The sequence below is a fragment of the Desmodus rotundus genome, chromosome 5, assembly GCF_022682495.2.
Source record: "Desmodus rotundus isolate HL8 chromosome 5, HLdesRot8A.1, whole genome shotgun sequence".
NCBI classification, from domain to species: Eukaryota; Metazoa; Chordata; class Mammalia; order Chiroptera; family Phyllostomidae; genus Desmodus; species Desmodus rotundus.
In genome coordinates this window covers 116376884-116399188 of record NC_071391.1, presented here as the reverse complement: position 1 = coordinate 116399188, position 22305 = coordinate 116376884, and the positions used below count along the sequence as shown (strand labels likewise).

General features: G+C 43.2%; 2 protein-coding genes and 1 pseudogene across 6 annotated transcripts in view; 1 reads left to right on the top strand and 2 right to left on the bottom strand.

The window, feature by feature from the left end:
• The first annotated feature begins 984 nt into the window (after positions 1-984).
• On the top strand, positions 985-15345 carry MTHFD2 (methylenetetrahydrofolate dehydrogenase (NADP+ dependent) 2, methenyltetrahydrofolate cyclohydrolase). 2 transcript variants are annotated; one of them, XM_024558537.3, is made up of 8 exons: positions 985-1105; positions 7477-7661; positions 8801-8923; positions 9873-10025; positions 10480-10587; positions 11708-11800; positions 12450-12575; positions 14176-15345. In XM_024558537.3, exons 1-8 carry the CDS (start codon positions 1005-1007, stop codon positions 14337-14339), a joined length of 1053 nt encoding a protein of 350 aa, XP_024414305.2. In that variant the 5' UTR covers positions 985-1004; the 3' UTR covers positions 14340-15345. The 2 variants fall into 2 exon arrangements, with proteins under 2 accessions (XP_024414305.2, XP_024414304.1); XM_024558536.2 differs by lacking the exon at positions 985-1105 and adding an exon at positions 1727-1872.
• A 100-nt stretch (positions 15346-15445) lies between these two features.
• LOC112303131 (U2 spliceosomal RNA) lies at positions 15446-15689 on the bottom strand (annotated as a pseudogene).
• A 965-nt stretch (positions 15690-16654) lies between these two features.
• SLC4A5 (solute carrier family 4 member 5) overlaps positions 16655-22305 on the bottom strand; it is a 72174-nt gene continuing 66523 nt past the window's right edge. For 3 of the 4 annotated variants that reach the window (XM_045193788.3, XM_045193787.3, XM_045193790.3), the window contains 2 exons: positions 19999-20066; positions 16655-17980 (listed from right to left, as the gene is read on the bottom strand). In XM_045193788.3, the coding sequence (XP_045049723.2) occupies positions 17815-17980; positions 19999-20066 (234 nt within the window). In that variant the 3' untranslated portion in view covers positions 16655-17814. Of the gene's footprint in view, positions 17981-19998; positions 20067-21123; positions 21209-22305 lie in introns of all 4 variants that reach the window. The other variant, XM_045193789.2, reaches the window with a different exon arrangement.

Below are 22305 nucleotides of genomic sequence, written 5' to 3'. Positions count from 1 at the left end.
CTGTCCCCATTACTGGTGGTGTTAACTTTGATCACTTGTTTAAGGTGAAAACTGTAGGTTTATCGACTGTAAATTTACCCTTGCTATTAAAAAGGATTTTATGGAGGAGATAGTTTGAGACTATGCAAATAAGGCTGTCAGATAAAATACGGGAAGCCCAATTTAATTTAAATTTCAGATAACTAACAAATACTTTTTATAGTGTAACTATGACCCTCCTCCCAAATTATTTATCTAAAATTCAAAGTTAATTGGGCATCTTGTTTTTTTTGAGCAATTAAGTTATATTGTATTTTTATTTTATAATTTTATTTTTCAGTTACAGTTTATATTCAATATTAGTTTCAAGAGCATCTTGTGTTGTTATTTGCAGGACCTGGGAAACCTTTATATGATATCTTGTTCCAAATCCAACTTCACCCGTTTTCACATCTATTGACGATTCTGTAACAATGGCTTGCTAAAATAGTTATTTTCTAACTCAATCACTCTACATTTATTAGTTGGCATTTTATCTATCTTTTCATCCACTCTTTACAGCAGGGGTGTCAAACTCATTTTCACCGGGGACCACATCAGCCTCCAGTTGCTTTCAAAGGGCCAAATGTTAAGTACAAAAAAGTAATGTACAAATCCTGTACATTTGGCCCTTGGAAGGCTCCCGTGAGGCTGATGTGGTCCCCGGTGAAAATGAGTTTGACACTCCTGCTTTACAGTGACTAGCGCACAGTAAATGCCAAGATGAACAAAACGCTCGGGTTGGTGGGGCTTTGGGGACCAACTCCTTCTGGCAGGGGGTTGCCTTCCCAGCCAATCACCGCTTGGTCCCGCGGCTTCCGAGCCTTCCAGGGCCTCGCCCGTGCTCTTCTTGCTCCAATCACAAGCAAGGCTTTGCTGGACAGGGACCAATGGGTGCCAGCAGGAGGCGGTACCTGACACGCGCCTGCCGTATAATTGCGCTGCCCGCGCGCGCGCTTCTCTTTGGGCAGTCACCGGTGGTGGCTATGGCTGCTTCCTCCTTCGTTTCTACGTTTGCCACTCGACTGCTCCGGCCCGCACAGAACTGTCGCTTCCTCCAACGTGCCCTTCACTTCTCGGCAGTTCGGTGAGAGAGTCGGGAGCGCGGGCAGTGCCAAATGTCCAGGGGATCCGAGCGCGGGGGGACCGCCTGGGCTCCAGAGGGGCTCCAAGGGAGTTCCTGAGCATCTCCGCCCCGGGCTGTGGTGGCCACCAAGAGGGGTGTGGCGGGGCGACGTGGCAGCATACTCGACCTCGACTAGCGACCCGGGTGCTAGGTCAGCGGGGTGGGCTGCTACCAGGTGCCTACCTTTCGGAGGGTGCTGGTCTCCTACAGGCTCGGGGCATCGTCCTTTCCAGGCGCCAGTCCAGCGGCGGGACGGGGCCCCCGGCGCGGAGCAAAGGCACTGGCGGGTTCTGGAGCGCCTCGATTTACGGGAACGCAAGGAACTTACCGGCCAGAACCTGCCGGTTGCCCTTGGCAGTGATGAGAGATCCGTCCTGGGGAAAGCAGCGAAAACGCTTTGGCGAGCGCGGGGAAGGATTCGGAATGAGCAGCCTTAAGTGACCGTCCTTTCTCGGCACCCTAGTGGCGCAGGGGGTTGGTGCAGTCTGATGAAATCCTTTAGCCGTCTTGCTCCCGGGGTACCCGGACTTCCCCCCGCCTCTTCCAGGAGGTGGGTGTGGCTCGTGCCGCCGCTTTCCCTCCCAAGAGAATGAGTAAATGTGCTGTGGTCACCAGGGCTTTGACTGCCGCCCGCCCAGAGCAGGTCAGTGCCAGGCAGAGTCGACTGAGCTGACAAATACCAGCTCAGAGGAGGAGAAGAGAAGCTCTGTTTGCGTTTCCGTAGAGAGGTAATAGGTTTTTTCCTGATTTTTTCTGGACATTTAACTCACATTTTTAAATCTAGGTTGAAGAGTCTTGGGGAGCGGGGTGCTGTGATTTCTCTCCCCCAATCTGTGCACTGTTCCTCTTCCTTCCATCGTTAGAACCTTTGCATTGCCAGAGACCTAAGCCTTGGCCCAGCAGCCCTTCCTTTCATACAGGCACGGTGCAGTGCTAGGCTGTGGCGAATTCAGAGGTGATAACAACTGTCCCTTCTACAGTGGAACTCGCCTGTCGAGGGGCAGAACACGTGTATAATTTCCTCTGGGTGTACAGTGTCATCAGAGACAGTGCCAGGGTGCTGTAGAACACTCGGGAGGAGACACTCGAAGCTTTTCTTGGTCTGTCCCTGACCTGTCTCTCCAGCCCCACCTCTCATTACTGTCTATTCTCCTTCCACTTCTTCCCTGAGTTATGGCCTCATGGGTCTGTGGCTTTGATGACCGAGTAGAAATTTACTGTAAAGGTCCTCTCATTTATTACCTGAAAAACTGGAATGGTTTGCTTGCTCTCCAATAACAAATGCTTTCCTTCCACTTGTTTTTCTGAATGACTTGCAAAAAAAAAAAGTAGACTTGCCCACCTCCGGAGGCAATATTCTGCTCGGTATTTATGGCTCCATTGTGTTGCTTTGATTACTGCTGGCTGGTAAGACTATTTTTTAAAAATGTATGAGTCTAAATGTATTCCCTCTTTGGGGATTGGGAAGTTGGTGTGAGGGTTTCAGGAGCATAAACCCCTGGTTAGAGAGAGACTACTATAGTCCAGGGTACAGTGGGATATAGGGAAGAATGGACTTTGGAGGCAGAGGTTTGCATTTGTATCTTGTTTGTACAGGCCTCAGTTTCCCCTTCTGTATAACAAGGTTGTTATACTGGCCCCAAGGTAACTGGATAATATATGCAAAACTCTTAGCAAAATATCTAGTGTATAATAGATATTAGTTCCATCCCACTTTGTGTATTTCTTCACTCATTTCTGGTTCCATTAATTAGTGGATACTAATTTCTAAAGCCCTGAGTTAGTATCCATGAAATTTCTTTCTAAAATATCATGAATTGTAAAATTTACCTAGTGATAATTTTTCATGGAAAATTACAGTACTGTAAGCTGTCGAATTAGGAGGAAAGTGAAGATGCAACCGACTTGGATCTTCGTTTTGAATTTTATTTGAATAATCCTCATGACTTCTTTCTAGTTCATAATTTTAATTGGAATTTTTCTAAACACATCTGTGAAAGCACTTAATTGCGAAATAAGTAAGAATAGCTAATGTAGTAAATACATTTTGAATTTCCTGTGGAACTGAGCTCAGTCTCCATTTCTGTGTATTTGGGCATAGCAGTTACTTCACTTGCCCTTTGGCAAAAAAGATGGTGGGAAGTTAGGTAATGACTTCCTTGCAGGAAGTGTTTCACACTTTGCGAAGTGGCGTCTGCAGAGGAGGGCTCGACAGTTACATTGAGAGAGACAGGCGCACTGAGCTGTGGCTTTTTTTGCTGTGGTACTTCTTACTCTTTGCCAGTTTTTTTTTCTTTTTTTAAGCAAATTGGCATAATATCCAGAACCTGCCTTTCAGATTTGGAACTCTAGGTTCTCCTAGAACCCTGTGTCCCTAACTTTAGTGTATCATTCTAAGCCCAAGTGTGCTGTACATTTTCTCTAAGTTTATTGCTTTCAGAAGGAACTTTTTAATGAAGTGAAAGCTAAGTCCTTCTCACTGGATTTTATGTATATATATATCTATATATAACTCCATATATATCCTTATGATTATATAAATAGATAAATATATCTATTGCATAGTAACTATTCATATATATCTATTATATGTTAAGGATACATATGTATGTATGTGAATATAAATCTAACCAATAGAAGAGAATAAGAAGTTGATTTTTACTGAATATATATGCCTGGAAGTTTATATATGTTATTTCATTCAATCTAAATGAGTGTCCTAAGCCCTGTGTAAGTAGCCTTTCTCTCTTATATGTCCTAAAGTTGTGAAAGCATTTCTGGGCTGGGGGGGTATTACTGGTACTAATATAGATCAGGCATGTTGCCAGGTATTTGTATCAGCAAAGCCCTTTCAGTGAAGTCCCCTTCACCTCTAGTTATGAAATGGATTTGCGAATATTGGCATGTTTTCAGTTCCTTCATGTACCGTGGGTATATATGAAATGCTGTCATTGGTTGGTGCTATGCTAGTACTATCACATGAAATCTGGGTAAAAGCATTTGGTTTGCTATCAAATTAGATCTTCTTAACATCCCACAAGATGCAAATACAGATTAATATAAGGTTTTAGTTTCTTAAGATTTTATTTATTTATTTTTAGAGAGGGGGAGGGAGGGAGAAAGAGAGGGAGAGGAACATCAGTGTGTGGTTGCCTCTCACATACCCCCTACTGGGGACCTAGCCCACAAAGTCCAGGCCTGTGCCCTGACTGGGAATGGAACCAGTGACCGTTTGCTTCAAAGGCCAGCACTCAATCCACTGAGCCACATCAGCCAGGGCTAATAATATAAAGTTTAGATATAAAATTACTGCATTGTACCTAAGACATTGAAATTTAAAGCAATAATGCAAATAAAGTAAAATAATGCAAATAAAAAGTAGGCATTGAAGGCTTAAAGACTGTTAAAACTTTAAAATTCTGGTTTAATTAGCAGGCCTTCAGAATTAATCATATCCAACCATACAAGACATCAAGACATTTATATATATATGAATTGCCTATCAATTTGTGAATGATCAGGAGACAGGATGCTGTGGCATTAAGAATCTAGACTCTGGACTCAGACAGAGCTGGATATGAGGCCCAGCTTCACCAAGTACTAGCTGCCAGTTACTTAAACTCTCGAGCTTCAGGTTAATTCTAGTGACTGTTTCAATCAATTTTATTTTGTCATATTTTTATTTTTTATTTTTAAGTATTTTTTGTTGATTATGCTATTATAGTTGTCCCAATTTTTTTATCCCCTTTGTCCCCCTCTGCGCTATACTCCCCCACCCTCCTGCATTCCCTCAATCTTAGTTCTTGTCCATGGGTCATACATATAAGTTCTTTGGCTTCTTCATTTCCTATACTACTCTTAACCTTCCCTTGTCTATCTTGTGCCTACCAATTATGCTTCTTATTCCCTGTACCTGTTTCCCCCATTCTCCCCCTCCCCACTGATAATCCCCTATGTGATCTCCATTTCTGTGATTCTGTTCCTGTTCTAGTTGTTTGCTTAGTTTTTGTTTTTTAGGTTCAGTTGTTGATAGTTGTGAATTTGTTGTCATTTTGGTGTTCATATTTTTGATCATCTTCCTTTACTTAGATAAGTCCCTTTAACATTTCATATGATAATGGCTTGGTGATGATGAACTCCTTTAACTTGACCTTATCTGGGTGTGGGGGAGCTCTGCCCACAGGGCCCTGCCCCAGCCGCCACAGATGAGAATAAGTCTACCAAGACGTGATCTGCTTGGGGAGGAAAGGTGGCTGATCTCTCAAAGGAGAAGGGCCAGGAGCCTACTCCACAATGGGCTTTTATTGGGTTCAGTTTGCACAGGAATACAGGTAAAGCTCATCAATTGTCAGGCAGTAAGGATCAAACAATAGATAACATACAAAGAACTATGAGGGCTTATTCTGAGTCAAGGTCAGATAGCTAAAGGGCCATAAAACTTTGGGGAAACAAACTCATTCTATGCTTGGACCCTTATAATTTAAATTGAGGCTATTAGCAAAGTAGGTTTCACAGGATTTTATGCATTGTTTCTTAGGCCTGATCTCCCTGCGGAACCTGCCCTTTCCAGCACAGGGCCACACCCACCTCTGGAATTGGTTCAGGCTTAAGTCAGACAGAGGAAGTAAGGCAGCCAAGAGATTAGGAGACTTCTTGCAGACCAAATGAGGACTCAGGCTATGTCAAAGCCAAAGGGAGAGGATCCATCACCCCCTTTTTCTATAGCCCCCCCCAAGTCCTCCCCTGAGGGGCCCTTTGCAACCATGCCTGTCTTAGGTCGTCCCTCCCTTGAGGAATCTTACCTGTCATTGACTAACTGGTCATCCCCTCGGGGCCAAGCAGGGTGAAATAAAAGGGGCCAGAGGCAGCGCCCCTGCCAGGGAGATAAGCTTTGTCTCCTTAGTGGCTTAGGGTCCCAAGGTCTCTCACTCAGCCTTAGCCATGGGGGATTACAGCTTCTGAAACCAGGCAGGGTGGTTCCCAACATCTGGGAAGCACTTTATATGCCCTTCCATTCTAAATTATAGCTTTACTGGATAGAGTAATCTTGGATGGAGGTCCTTGACTTTCATGACTTGGAATACTTCTTTGCAGCCCCTTCTTGCCTGCAGGGTTTCTTTGGAGAAATCAGCTCATAGTCTTATGGGAACTCTTTTGTAGGTAACTGTTTCCTTTTCTCTTGCTGCTTTTAAGATTCTCCCCTTATCTTTAATCTCTGGCATTTTAATTATGATGTACCTTGGTGTGTGCTTCCTTGGGTCCAACTTCTTTGGGACTCTCTGAGCTTCCTGGACTTGGATGTCTATTTCCGTCACCAAATTAGGGAAATTTTTTCTCATTATTTTTTCAAGTAAGTTTTCCATTTCTTGCTCTTCCTCTTCTCCTTCTGGCACCCCTATGATTCAGATGTTGGAATGTTTAAAGTTGTCCTAGAGGTTCCTCAGCCTCTTCTCATTTTTTTGAATTCTTGTTTCTTCATTCTGTTCTGTTTATATGTTTATTTCTTCCCTTTGTTCTAAATCTTTGATTTGAGTCTCTGTTTCCTTCCCTTCACTGTTGGTTCCCTGTATATTTTCCTTTATTTCACTTTGTGTATCCTTTATTTCTTCCTTCATTTTGCAACCGAACTCAATCATTTCTGTGAGCATCCTGATTACCAGTGTTTTGAACTCTGCATCTGATAGGTTGTCTATCTCCTCATCACTTAGTTCTTTTTCTGGAGTTTGATCTGTTCTTTCATTTGGACCGTATTTCTTTGTCTTGGTGCACCTCAATCAATGTTATTGTCCTAAACATGTAGCTCGATACAGATTTCCTACTTTGAACTTGTTCTTCAGATTTCACTTGTTCCTCAGATTAGGCACCATGTATTTTAATCTAAACTTTAAGTTTTGGGTATTTTTTCCCAATGCTATTGAGAAGTAGTTGACATAAACCACTGTATAAGTTTAAGGTATACAGCACGATGGTTTAATTTACCCACATTGTGAAGTGGTTACTGCAGTAGGTTTTGTTAATATCCATCATGTCACACAGATACAATAAACGAAAAACATGTTCTCCTGGTGATAAGGGCTCCTACTCTCTTAACAACTTTCCTGTATGGCACACAGCAGTGTTAACTGTAATCATCGCGTTGTGCGTTACGTTCCTGGTACTTATTTATCTTATAACTGGAAGTTTGTACCTTTTGACCACTTCTCCTCCAATTCCTCCTCCTCCTAGCCCTGGAAATTTGGGGTATTTAATAACACTTTTTTTGTAGTCTAATCTTTACTTTTTACAAAAATTCAAGCTAGTATTTGGTTTTGTGACTCTGTTGCCTTCTGCAGGAATGAAGCTGTTGTCATTTCTGGAAGGAAACTTGCCCAGCAGATCAAGCAGGAAGTGCGGCAGGAGGTGGAAGAGTGGGTGGCGTCGGGCAACAAGCGGCCATATCTGAGTGTGGTTCTGGTTGGCGAGAATCCTGCAAGTCATTCCTATGTCCTCAACAAAACCAAGGCCGCTGCAGATGTGGGTACGTGTCACTCTCAGATCCCAACTGCTTTTAACTTGAGGGTTCTCTGAGGCAAACTCCAGTGTAATTTTTCTTTTTTTCTCACTAGAAAGCCAAGCAGAGGAGGCTCATGTGATTGAACTACATACAGCCGAAACTTTGTTGGAAAGAGATCAGGGTGTATCTTTGGGGAGGCGCATAGACTAGGACAGAGCGACTGTGGTTTATCTTATCTTTGCCTGTTTCTTAGTTTTGACACCGGGCAGGTGGCCTTGGACACAGTTATGTCTGCTTCCCTTGAGCAACAATGAGAGCACGGAGGTGTTTGAGCTCTTGCGGATGAAGGCAACAGAGCGCTGGGGAAGACTGAGGAGACCTCAGTGATGTAGCCTAGGACACGGTGTGCAGTTGAAGGAAATAACTGCCTCCTGGGAATAGCTTTTGATTTCTTCACCAGTTGTTGGAGCCAGTTAAACCCTGCAGTTAGAAGTGGTGGGAATTTTGAATGCAGAAGGCATGGGTCTGGGTGATGGGAGATTTGTGTTCTAGGTCTCACAATACCACAGACTGTGTGGGCAGGCCAGATGTGGTGGGCTCACCCGTGGGTCAGTATCTGAGCAGGTGCCCTGTCCTTCTGAAAGCACTGGTGTGGCTGGGCAGTGTTACTGGACGGTGAGCCCTTGGTGTACTCTTATCCATTTTTCTTTTTCAATCGATGTACTCTACTCTTTATTACTGAAGATTGAGACCTCCTGCACTTTTCATTGGAAAACCATTAAAGCCTCTAGAAAATAGCAAGCCGTGGCATTCTGGGACATTGGGAGGTGCCATGCTGCAGTGGGAAAACAGGGACTTCAGAACAGGAAGATTGGCTTTGTCACCAGCTGGCTTGTTTCGGTTCCACTGTGCCTCAGTCTCCTGTCTGTAAAGTGAGGTTAATGAGGATTACATAGAATAATATATAGAACATGTCAAGCCGGCATTCTCTAGTGTATATACTTGTGAAGTTACTGTTTTAGGGTCCTTCTGAGCTGATTCAAGCTTTTCAGCTACCAGGGTGAGTGTGGTAATAGAAAACCTCAGGGGTAGAAGACTGGCAGGCAACATAGCATTGCTCTTCAAATGCCTCAGTGTTTTTTAAGTCTGAAATTTTCTTACAGGAATCAACAGTGAGACAATTGTGAAACCAGCTTCAATTTCAGAGGAAGAATTATTGAATTTAATCAACAAACTAAATAATGATGATAATGTAGATGGCCTCCTTGTTCAGCTGCCCCTTCCAGGTGAGTTTTAGACTCTACCATTTAAAATGATTTCTGAGTGGAGAGGCTTGGTTACTTCACACAGCTGGCTGCTTGTGTGAATTTGACTCAAGGGGGAGGTAAACTCGAATGAATGGTTTATTAGATATGGGGCAGGCCTACTCAGTGAGGGGAAGCAGCATTTGCCACCCTAAAATACAAAAAAAGACTCAGGGAGAAGCTTTGACCCTCCCCCTAACTGCCTAGAAGAATTTAGATAGAGGACCCCCTCCAGGAACGGAGATGGCATCCCAGATAACTATAGTTCAATATGAATGAGGTGTGATAGACGGGAGGAATCTAGTGAGGCCTGTTTGATCAAAGTCTTCTCTGTATCTTGTTGGTAAAGATGGCCCAGCAAACATTCATTTACCAAACTTGTGTTTTCCCATTTATCTCTGTGTGCATTGCCTGCCCGCCCTCTGCAGTCCCCAGCTACAACCCCCCTTCTCCTTAGCTCGAGAGGGCATATAAGCCTTAACTGCCCAATCTGTCCTGGGTTTCATGGAACCCCCATTCTTATGGAGCCCCCATATATACATATGTAATAAATTTGGACATTTTCTCTTGTAAATCTGTCTCATGTTAATTTGATGATTAGTGCAGCCAGAAGACTTTAAAAAGTTAGGAGGAAAAATAATTTTGAGCTGGTAAATCAAGAATACCAATTACTCCTTGATTTGGCATTCAGATTTTGATACAAAAAACAGTGCAGGGAAGCAGTTATACAAGAGAATATTGGCTTTGATATTGGCATTTGGCTTTGCTTGATGTGTTCCTTCTGTGCAGATGGAAGAAGTAAATCACGGAATCAAGTAGAAGCAAGTTGTAGAGGGTGAGCAGATTTGCGCACCAAACCAGATAGGCTGATGTCAAGCAGCACTGGCTAGGCAATGGTGACCGAAGGCCACTGCTCTGCTCTCTTTTTCAGACCACATCGACGAGAGAAGGATCTGCAATGCTGTCTCTCCAGACAAGGATGTGGATGGCTTTCATGTAATTAACGTCGGGCGAATGTGTTTGGACCAGTACTCCATGTTACCGGCTACCCCATGGGGTGTGTGGGAAATAATTAAGCGAACTGGTAGGTACATCCCACGGTTGTCTGTCTGTGTTAATACTATCAAAGCAGTACTTGCAAATGGTAAAAGGGAGGACTCCCACCTATGACCTCATCCTAGTCCCCAGAGCCTTTCTCTGTTAGCAGTTGCCTGTGACTATTTTTGCTATTTAATCCAGAAGCCTCAGTGAAGGAAACTTAAACTTTAATAGTGGTGCTAGTGCACATTCATGTAACACTTTGTAGCTCACAAAAAGTTTTCTTTAAACTGCACTATGTGTAGAAGTGGTAGCGCCAGTCGATTGATGAGGCAATAGGCTTAGACTTCCTTCATTATCACAATTAGATTCACGTCCTAGGCCATTGGCCTTCTTTTCCTTTGGTGCCCTAAGACAGCCTGGCATTGCTTTTAATACACACACGCACGTGTATATATTTATTTACTTACTTATTTATTCATTTATTTATTTTTTAATAGGCATTCCAACCCTTGGGAAGAATGTGGTTGTAGCTGGAAGGTCAAAAAATGTTGGAATGCCCATTGCAATGTTACTGCACACAGATGGGGCGCACGAACGTCCTGGAGGTAAGCAGGCTGCTTTCAGAGGACTGTCTTCTTTTCCCTCATGTGAGAACCTTCAGAGGCTGTCTTGTAGATGTCTGGAAGTGTTAACTTTGTTAAACTTGCAAGGAAACATTGTATTTGTGTTTGCATTTGTTGTAATTTTGTTAACAGATATTTGGGGTGTAATCTCTGTAGGAGAAGCTGCACTCAGTGTCACCTGGGAATTTATTTATACCCACTTATTATGGAACTAGTTCAGAAATAGATATGCCTCGGAAATGAATTTGAGTTTTGAGTATAAGCGTGGTTGTAGGCAATTAGAAATGTTTAGTCACGGCTTTGATAGTTGGTGCTGAGAATTCTTACTCAAAGTTTGTATCCTGTTCTATGTCATTTGATGGAAAAAATCTTAGACCATTGCAAAGGATTAAATTAATATGACTAATGTGTCATTATGTCAAATTTTGTTAATTTGCTTGAGAAAAAGCCTCAAATCAGAGTTATGTGATTATCATACTATGATACTACATGATTATATCAGAAATAATGTTAAAACAAAATATTTCCAGATATCTCTTAGCACACTTAAAAAAAACACACAAAAAAACAGCCCTGGCTGGTATAACTCAGTGGATTGAGCGTGGGCTACAAACCAAAGGGTCACTGGTTCGATTCCTGGTCAGCGCACATGCCTGGGTTGCAGGCCAGGTCCCCAGTGGGGGTCATGTGAGAGGCAAGCACACATTGATATTTCTTTCCCTTTCTTTCTCCCTTCCTTCCCCTCTCTCTAAAAATAAATATATAAATAAAATCTTTTTAAAAAACAAAGAAACCTAGAGTAATTCTAGTGATATTTTATTTAGAAAGTTAAAATCCTTGAAAAACTGTTAAATAGGACAAGGAATAAATCTAGTTATATATGATGCCAAAGAGTAGATCTAGGACTGACAGATAAAAGTTATAAGAAATAGAGTATTAATTTTTTAAAAAGTGATAATTGGCTGTCCAGAAAATATGGCACATGAATTAAGTCAATTATTTTTTCAAAGATGTTGAATTTCTACAGTGATTTGCTTAGTTGATACCTAGTCCCATCTTAGCTTTGATTCAGAAATCAAGACATTTGATTTTTAACTCACAGGTGATGCCACTGTTACAATATCTCATCGATACACTCCCAAAGAGCAGCTGAAGAAACATACAGTTCTTGCAGATATTGTCGTCTCCGCTGCAGGTGAGAGCATCAGGGGGATGGACGCGCATCAGATGACAGACCTCTCCTCTTAGAGTTTGCCCGCCTTGCTGCCATCCCATTCCTTATTGCCCGGGACGGCGATTTTCCACCGAGGGGCTGCAGGAAGTGTTAAAACATGCAAGACCTGACTGTTTAGCCAGGGGCACTGACCTCTTTTCCCTTAGTTTGTCAAATAAAAAAATCACAACAGCCAACATAATAATAGCCACCCAACGTGAATGAATCAAAATTATATCTATTTTTTTTGTCAGATGAGCAAAAAACACATTTTTTGGTGTGCCACAGAATTTCAGTAGTTAGTTTGTGCGCGCCACGAGATGACAAAGGTTAGAAATTGCTGCCCTAGACACTGCGCGTCGCCTACGAAGAAGGGGAAAGCATTGTGGTCAGCGAAGCGGTTTCTGTCATTTCATTATAGACTTCGGATGAAGGTTATTTCTGTAGCCTCGAAAGATTTCTGTTTACTCTATGAAGTTCAAATGTTTCCTTGGTTAATGGTTCTTGTAGGTTTTTTATAAAACAAGCTAATTAGTTCTTCCAGGTCTCTTGAAATTGAAATTACGTAAGAATATGACAGGTGGAAGCTTCTTTTTGGTCCTAAAGAGGTCATTCCTGTCCCCATTTCCAGGCATCCCAAATTTGATCACAGCAGACATGATCAAGGAAGGGGCGGCTGTCATTGATGTGGGAATAAACAGGGTTCTGGACCCCGTCACTGCCAAGCCCAAGTTGGTTGGAGATGTGGACTTTGAAGGTAAAGAGTATAATTTTTAAAAAATATGAAATCAATAAATACTACCTTTAATGGACATTTAGGACTGATCATTTACTTTTTCTTTAACTTTTAAACTTGTGTTACCCTGGGAATACCATTTAAAATGTTTTTCTTAGGAGATTGAGCAAAAAGGACAAAGGACTCATGGACATGGACAGCAGCATGGTGATTGCTGGGAGGATGGGGGGGGTGTAAGGGGACTAAATGGTACTGGAAAAAATATAATAAAGGTTATATATTTTTAAAAAAGGCTTTTCATTTGCTGGGGGTGGTGAACACAGAATACAATATATTGGTGATCTACTATAGAATTGTACACCTGAAAACTATGTAATTTTATTAACCAATGTCACCCCAATAAATTCAATAAAAAAATAAAATTAAAAAACGATAAAAAATACATAGCACTTTCACAGGTCCTCGCCCAGGCGGTGGGGCCAGGGTTTGGTAGCTGGCGCTGAGAGAAAACCTTCGGTGTGCCCTGCCCTGGGGCCGTGCCCGTGGCAGATGTCACTCAGGGGCACAGAGAAAAATAAATACATTTAAAAAAATACTGTAAAGAATCATTGCCTACGCGTGTGCCTAAAAAGATAGTCTAGCCTTTGTTGTAAAGATCAATTTTCTGTGAAAAGGGGAAAAAGTGATTTCCACAAGAATTAAAAGAAATCTTTTTTTAAAAAATATAGACACTCTCAAATTATTTTAGGTGTTTATATCATAAAATAATGGAGAGAGAGTATAAACTTTTCAGGGAATTGTTTTTCCTTAGGGTTATTTCATAATTAAAGCAACTTCAACACTTTTTAACAAGTCTGAAAATAATAAAATGATTTTCCTAAACCATTGAGTCTCCTAAAAAGTGCTACAAATTTCTCAGTTTCACATTGAGAGGGCAGATCCCAGACCTGGAATGTTAAAACAGTCCAGGAAAAAGCCATATTCTTGAAAATCTGGAATTTGCTGGTAGATACCTCCTTTCAGTTCTTAAGGTATTATGTTTATCTGAATTTTATGCTGATAATCCTGTTTCTAGCTTTCTCTTTCTATTAAAGCCATCAGAACCAAGCCTAGGTATCTAAGTATTTTCTCTTTAAAGTTGGGTTAAAAAAAATCTTGCTTCTTACTTTCCAGAAAATTACTTTGCTTGGTACTTTGGGCAAACAGTATAAATAAATGTAGTATATAAATAGAGTAAAGTTAAGATAATGTTGTAGGTAGGTATTAATTGAGGTAATGCTTAATTATTATTATCATTATTATAGGTATACCTCCCATACAGTTAACCTACTGAGACGTTTCTTTTTTGATATGGAGGAAAGTGGGGCTCATAGATTACAGGTTATTTAGATGTATAAGTATTCATCAAACAACTGCTTATTATGCGCATGTTATTCTGTTAATATCTTCAAAAGCCTTTACTCTTGAGTCATTTGATGTGATGTTTTCATGAGTTGGAGGCTTATAAAAGTGCTTGTGAATAGTTTTGCTTTTTCTTTGAATGCTCCTTCCATGATATATTAAAATGCATGCATTTCCTTTGTCATAATTAAAGCAGCCTGCCTCTCTCGTTTCTACATAGGAGTCCGGAAGAAAGCTGGTTACATCACTCCGGTCCCTGGAGGGGTTGGCCCCATGACAGTGGCGATGCTGATGAAAAATACCATTATTGCTGCCAAAAAGGTGCTGAGACTTGAAGAGCAGGAAGTACTGAAGCCCAAAGAGCGAGGCGTGGCAACAAATTAGACAGCGTGTCTTCTGTGTCGCGAACAGTGCACTCTAGGCCAGTTCAGGGGCAAAACAGGCCGACGGAAATGCAGTATGTTTATTTATTCTACTGACGTGGTTTTATACGATGCTTTGTATTTATTGAAAGCCTAAATTAAACGGTGGGTGTTTGCACACAGGGGTCTTCAGGACCTTACCAGGGAGCACCCATCATCATGCTGGGTCTGTGATCTGGCCGTAAGGATCACCGCGGGGACCTGGTCACATTGAGAACGGCTGCCTAACTTGGTCAGGCCATTCAGTTACAATTTGCCTTTCCTAGGATTGCATTTCCCAAGTGCTATTCCAATAAAAGTTGGTACTCACTTTAGGTTCCAAACCTTTTGAGTTCAACTGGTTAAACCAAAGGAAAAATATTGCTAGAGAAAATTAGGGAAGAGGTAAGAAGGAAGAAATGATAGTACTTGAGTAGAAAAAAATTTACCCTAATTTTGTACGCGTTGACTGATAAGCAGAGTAAAAGCTGCATGTTAGTAGCGTCCTGGCATTTTACAGCTTAGCCACCGGGAAGCGTCTGTGGTTGTTCCGTGTGCTGGCAGCCCTCGTTTATGTGCGTGACCATTGATGAGCTCTCCCCATTTTAGTTTTTGGGGATCAAAAGGCTTATTTTATAAATAATTCATGTGTATTGTCCTATTTGATTTTTCCTATATTCTTAAACTTCGTTGTTGAGTGTTTGTACTGTTGGGGTTGTCTGTGTGGGTTTTTTGCTAGATCTTGAAACCTGCTCTTGAAAAATAGACTTGGGCTTGGTGATCATCAGGGCAGCTGGTACAAGTATGCAACTCACTTTCCCACCAAAGAATTGATTGTCAGCAGCTGCCTGCTTTTCTCCGATGCACCTGTTTATTGGCTTTCCCCAACCAGTTTTTGAGACCTTGAGTTAATATTGAATTTAATCAGGCTTTCTGTTTAAAGATTTTTGTTTGTTTGTTTTAATAAAACACTTCTGACTGGTGTGAAATGAGTTTCCGAAATACTGCATCTTCCTGCTAGTCTATCATCTTAGTTGTGACCTAACCATAGTTAAGTTTTCTCACTGGATGTAATCAATGTAGCTGTTTCTATATTTGGTAACACCCACACCTATGCCTTAAACAAGTTGATTTAAAGAGCTGTGGAGAAACCAGCCTAGTCTGTTTAGTCTTATATCACAAGATATAATAGACTTTTCTCTCCCTCTCTTTCTCTCCCTTCCCTCTCCCCCTCCCTCCCTCCCTCTGTGTATGTGTGTGTGTGTGAATAACATTTTTTAAACTATAAGAACAGATGCTACACTTGATCTTAGCCAAAAGGCCGAGAAGCGATACGTTTTTTAAATGTGTGTATTTGTTTGAGGTGACAGATTGGGAGGTATTGACTGCACATTTTGAGGCCAGGATAGGTCCCTGTGTGCTCCCCACCAGGACGGGGTATTTGCCTTTCATGCAGGCAGAAGCAGCTCCTGTTCCACGCAACTGGAGGCAGACAGAGGAAGGAGCACAATGAGGAGCTGACCTGTTTCCCCCTGTGCCTCTGCCAGCTGACTTCATTCATTCTTTTGACAATTTTCTGGAGATGAAGAAGATGATAGTTTGCTGGGGATGTTCCTGGCAGTGAGATGCAGCTGGTGTCCCGAGCCTGCTGACTTAACTAAATTATTAAACATGGAGCAAGATGAGCAGGCAGGATTATATTTTATTGAATTGTAGTTACAAGTGGAAAAAGGTACTGATCTGCACAGAGAAGCAATATGTCAACCTGCTAAAAGCTATCAAAATTAAAATGTTCATGTATATATAAAATCCAAATGACATATAAGGTGAAAATTGTAGTGATCGATTTACAACAAAAAATTTAACTTTGTAGTTTTTCAGCTTGTTTGATTAATCAAGCACATTTACTCCTGAATGCATAACATTTCTACAATTTTATTTGGACAAAGTACTATTGCAAATCAGCCAAGCTTTAAAAGTGAAATGTTAAGGGTAGATTGTCAGCTCTCCCAGATGGGTACAGATGAAGATAAAGCATTTATGCTTCAGCTCAGGCAATGGTTCTGGAGTAGCGAGCAGCTAAGCAGTTCTGTGCTGGAGTTCAGAAGTGGTAGAGGTTTAGGGCTGTACCTCTTGGCAGTATCCCTTGGAAGGGAGCTCTGAGATTTAATTTAATAAACAATTAAAAGCTTTCTATGGACCAGTACTAAGCTTTGGGAATTACAGAGACATTTAACTGTTCTGGTACTGAAGATGTTAACAGTCTAGTGTCATTTGTCTTTTTTAAAAAATAGGGAGAAATAAAGAAAAAGCACCTGCATTTGTCATCTCGAGTAAGTGTAGTAACTAACCAAAGTGATTGACTCAGGGTTCAGATCCTTGGCTTTCTGTCAGATGCATTGTGGCTATGAGGCACACAGCTGCTAAATAAACGTGGTCGATGTTTGTTACACGTGGATTGAAGGTACAGACTGATCTTGTTTAATGAGGAAAGGGTGTATTTCATTCATAACAGGTTTTAATCTATCCAAATTGCTTTCAATCATTCCCTTAAAGTACTAGTCTAATACTACAAAGTTACAATCTTCAAAATTTGACCTCAGCTCTGCCTGCCACGCAATGTTCCTGTGAATGGGAGTTCAGCTTTGGGAATCAGGCCACTGAGAACTTGCAGGAAGGACCTACCCACAGGCCCAGAAATTTGATTTTGCGCATGAAAAACCAGTGATGTTAATACAAAGGATCATTTTGTTGGTCGAACATGGTTTCAGATTTTACTCTAATAAGAACCATTTAAAAAACATGTATCTACTCAAATGTATTGGTTCTTTCTTTAACACCTTTTGGAACTGGCTTTTCAATCTGGGCAAGCCCCAGGCACACGTCCGTGCCGGGGCACGGCCCGGACGCAGACGGTTCAAACTGTCCCTGCGGGCCTCAGCAGCTGGGCTGGGAAGGAAAAGACAGGACGCTGAAGCACTTCCTAACGTGCAAACTTGCTAGACGAATTTTTCCACCTTGCTCTATTGAACTATGAGTATTTTAATTGTTCTTTTAAAAACACCTAGACACTTTAAAATCTAAACACATTCTCAACGGATCATTTATTTTAAATAAAAATGGACTATTGCCCCTTTACCTTAACTATGGTTTTGGGAGGTGAGCATTTTTTTTTTTTTATTTCAAAAGAAAGGTTATAATTCTTACGCTGGACTGTGTTTTAAAATAAGGCAGAACGCTTTCCTTTATTTATTTCTTACCTATGAAGGGAAGGAGAAGCGTTTTGCACCTAAGTAGCACTTTACATCAACAGAGCTCCAGTTTTCTATCAAGCAGAATGACTGTTTGGTAAATAAGGAGACAGGCTCAGAGAAGTTCAGTGTGGTGGCCCAGGCCCTCGCAGTGAAGACCACACCATGCACCTCACGCCCCCATGCGCCGTCTGCGGGTGCTGTGTCCTAGAGGGTGGTCTCGCCGGCGGCCCCTCTTCCATACATGTCCATGTCTGTGAAGTCGTAGTCCGACTCCATCTCTATCTTCACCTGCGGCACTGTGAGCACCGGGCTCTGTGAGTAGTTGAAAGCAGGTGAAGCTGGACAGGAAATTTTGAAGTGTAAGGTGATGCTGAATGAGAAAAAGGAGGGAAGCGTGATTTATCTAGTGTCTGGTGTTTTTTGCACTATCCCCCAGAGCAGGGCCCTACATGCAAGTCGGTCCGTCTTTGCTTATGAAATCTCAACACGTCGCGGGAACTAACATATCTGTCTGCTTGGTCTCGGGCTGCAGTCGTTACTGCTCTTGCCCTGTTTCAGCCTGTTCACATCGCTGCCAAAGTGAACTTTCTGGATCACAAATCTGTCTCTGGTTCCCCTGCTCAAGTTTTCCTGTGGTTTCCCACTGTTCACAAATAGTATCCAAGCTCCTTAGCGTGGCAAGCTCCCACGCTCACGTTCCTTTTAGTGGTAGTGTGACCGCTCCATCCATCCCTGCGTTCTTTGCCCTGAGTGTGTGTGTGTGTGTGTGTGTGTCCACATGGTATTTCCGGCCTGTTCCTGTGTCCCAAAGTGCCCATTTCTCTCTCTCCCAGGAACAGAGCGCCCTCTCCATTCCTAGGTGCTCTAGATAAGGCAAATTGTCCCTTAGATGGCTGTTGTGTCTCTTAGTGTGCTCCATTGTTCTTGTGACAAGGTGCTGGGTGTCCTTGTTCATTCACCTGTCTTTCTGTATCCCCAGGGATTAGGGAGGCATCCTGCCTGGGAGGTCCGGATGCTTAACCTTTGTTAACCTTTGTTAAATTAGGTCACGTCGCTGAGCCTTTTCTCCCCTGAAACGGGACCCTGCTACTCAGTGGTCTCTGCCTCCATCTGCTTTCACAGCCTCGGTCACACACCAGCGCGGTTGGGAGGTGCCCTGCCCGTCGCCAAGTCTGCTACTGTTCTGACCTTGTCGCACGCTGTGTATCATTTCACAGCGTTTTTGAAATGTCTTGTCTTGGTCTAAATGTTCTCTCTACTGACTGAAATTGGTGTAATTAGAGATTCAATTTAGTGCAGGCTATTTCAAAATGAAGATAAATCAGGATAGACAGACTTCTTTTTCTCTTAACACATTTATATATAAAGGCTGCTGACCTTAAGGGTGCAAGAGCCTTGTTTGGGGAGGTGGGATAAGGCAGGCGGAGGCGGAGCAGGGACATGTGACACTCCTGGGCTAGAGCAGCCTGGGCCCGCTGCCTCGGAGGCTTGTACTGGTGATAAGTGTCTTCTCATCCTGGCCTGTGATAACAGCGGCTACTTATAACTCGCAAGACCCCGCACATGTTTCCTAAAATATCCCGGGAGAGTGCCAGAGAGTGCCACGTAAGTGGAGGGTTATCTGCGTCTAGACTTTGGATGGCCTGTGCTGTCACTGTTGGCCCAGCACAGAGTGATTTCTGCCCAGTGTAGGGCCCAGTGGAAGAGGAGGGCCGCCTGCCCCTACCATCTTCCCTCGCAGGGACTGAGGCCAACTTTCTTGCCTCTGAATTGCTTTTCCATTTCTGAGCCCCTCTTGTCTTCAACTATCAAGCAGTCCTACTGTCTTCGTGGGTGGCTTTCCGTCTAGAACGGGCGGGAATCGTACTGTTGGCAGGGACTCCTGGGATCCAGGCCTGGAACCCTTTCTGGACTGTTCTTATCTCCACCTAATCTTTGATATTTTGTTCGCTTTCCTTGATATCTTTTCGGACATTTGCTAATTACCCATGCTGTTATTTTATTCCACAGAGCATCAGATTACCTGATGTTTTGACCCTAACAGTTCTTTTATCCTGGCTCTCAACGATATATATTTGTTTTCCTCTATGTCGCTTTCTATTTTTCAGTATTCACTTTTACTTTTCATTTTACATAATACTTTATAATAATTTCCTTTTCTAAGGTTGAATACCTCTTCGCGTTGTAATTATGTTTTGTTTCGTCAGTAAGATGACAGATTTGTTACCAGACACCAATCAATCAGGTCTGTCGGCCTGTCTCTCTATGGTGGACACAGAGGCCTTTTGCTGAGACACTGGCTTGTCTGGGAGGTTGCTGTCCCTCAACCTTCCCGCCCTTGTTTAGTTTCTTACCCAACACCCGAGGAGTACACTTCACAGCCGTTACCTGCGATCAAGTTCTGAGTCACTGAAGGAAGAATCAAAATGAGTAACTCCAACTGGAAGATCTTTTTCCTGGCAGGAAAATTAAAATGTCAGATGTGGAGCAGGTTTGAGGACGACACTGGAGGATACCCTCCTTTTCCAGCGCTTCCCTCACCCACTTCTTCTCCTTTCTGTCCTATAGCCCCATGGCCCTCGCTGCATAAGAGGAATGGAGGGCCCTCGCAGGGATGAGGGACTTAGTCACTGCTTCATGTAGAAGGCTCAGCCAGGTTAGGCAAGGGGGAGGTGTGGGGAGGGCCAGGGAAGAGTGAGAGAGGGTGACAGAACTATACAAATAGGAAGGAGGGAAGAAGAATGAGAAGCTCCAAGAGGTATCTGATGGAGAGGGATGGGAAGCCCTTGAAGGGCCCTTGAGGGCGCTGGCAGGATCCCTAGTCCGGGTCTTTCAGGAAAGTGACAAGCTCTGTCTTAGGGGCAACGGGGTCTGGACTCAGGTGGGGAACTCCAGCGGTGTTGTCTCAGTGACAGACTGTCTACCCAGAGGAGCTGAGGCTGTGAGGGGCAAAGGCAGCAGCAGAATCCCCCAGGATCCTCCCTCATAAGCAACACCTCATCCATTCCAGGCGGCCTCCCTTTCAGCAGGTGGAAGACACTTGTGATTTGTACAGAATCAAGCCCAACTGCTGGGACCTTCTAAGTTACAATCCAAATGTGATCTACCTGCTTCTCTAAAGGAAAACTCAGCTTGGGTTTGAGCTCTCAATCATCTCAACAGTCACTAGGAAACATGGGGGGCTCAGCGGGTCATGTTCGGATCGGTGTGGCCTGAAACAACGCAGGAGAGGGCTAGGCAGTGCCACAGGCATCTGGGGGCACCGGGGAAAGGAGGGAATAAGAGGTTTGGCCTACAGGGGAGACTGGTGCCTGGGTGGGCAGGGGTGTTTGAGGCTGGGCTCCACCTGGCTGGAGTCCCAACCCTCGTGGTGCAGCTCCTGAGCTCTGCCTAGCCCAGCGGTCCTCTAGCGTCTAAAACCCTTAGATTTCCTGAATTAAAGATGCAAGTTCCCTGAGGAAGAGGCGAAGGGTTAGTAGTAAGGAAGGGAGAGACACCACGTGTTTTACTTACTGGCAATGCAGTGGATACCATTTTGGGGGTCTGTTTGGACACTTTCCATGGGAATCTTTATAACTGAGGGAGGAGGGAACTGGGGCTGGAGAGAAACAGTGGGAAAAGCTGATAAACACCACCAATGAAATAGCTTTGGCTTTCTTGCCAAGACGGAAAATACATACATCCACAAGGTGCAAACTCCCATCTTTGCATTCAGACTAAACAGTAAGGGCACTACAAGCGCTCCCGGGCCTGCCGAGGGGCCCGGCGTGGCCATCCCAGCATGGCTGTCCTGCTGTCCCAGGCAGGACCGAACTCGCCCGGGAGCTCCAGGCAGATGGTTTCACCTGTCGTGGTGACCGGTCACTTGGGCGTGACCTCACATTAGAGCTGTGTAAGGATGTGTGTAAAATGAACTTGTGCAACTTAAATCCCGTTGTTCCATTGATATGTAGTTAGCTTTCCATTGAATATATCATACAATCCAGAGGTATTTTTTCCCAACCTTGCAATAGTTCCGGGCACATGTAGCCACTCAAATATTTATTGAATGAATCAGCGAAAGAAGAAGTATTTGTCTTCACTTAGACTCTCGGTTTCTTTGTTCTCAGAACTTATCTTTGCAAATCATCTAAACCATCCGTGAAAAACATGAATAAATGATGGCCCTTCCCTTCCTGGAAGAGGATAGTTATTAGGGACCCAGGGAGTCTGGGCTTCTCACCATCATCAGAAGATGGGTTGAATCACCACCAATCAGTCAGCAAGGATTCACCTAAGAACAGTTTTGATCTGCAAAAGGCAGCATTGCTAGGAGAACAATCCGAGGATGATGCAGGGATGTGGCTTTAAGTCAAATTGGGAGGAAGGGAGTCAGGCGTGGTGTTGGAAGGGGTCACGGGCAGCTTAGTATACCGGGAACGATCAGATACAGAGTCAGGAATGGTTTTCTTAATTCCCTCTAAGACATTTAGCTGTATGTCCATCTTGGATGAATCACTTCCTTTTGGGGGGACAGTTTCATCATCTGTAATGAGTACTTGAACTAGACAATCTCTTTGCCTAATATTTTGTGATTTACTATAAGTCCTGGACTGGATTCTCATCTATTGACTCCCCGAGTGTTTGGGAGGGGGTTGGGGTGGAGAGAAAATGTGGGAAAGGGGAGGGGTAGTCAGGGCCACTGAGTGTTTTCGG

Coding starts and splice junctions, on each gene's coding strand:
- MTHFD2 (XM_024558536.2), top strand. CDS start 1,742: ATGTGCTGTGGTCACCAGGGCTTTGACTGCCGCCCGCCCAGAGCAGGT. Junction 7,662..8,800: donor CAAGGCCGCTGCAGATGTGG/GTACGTGTCACT, acceptor ATTTTCTTACAG/GAATCAACAGTGAGACAATT. Junction 8,924..9,872: donor TGTTCAGCTGCCCCTTCCAG/GTGAGTTTTAGA, acceptor TCTCTTTTTCAG/ACCACATCGACGAGAGAAGG.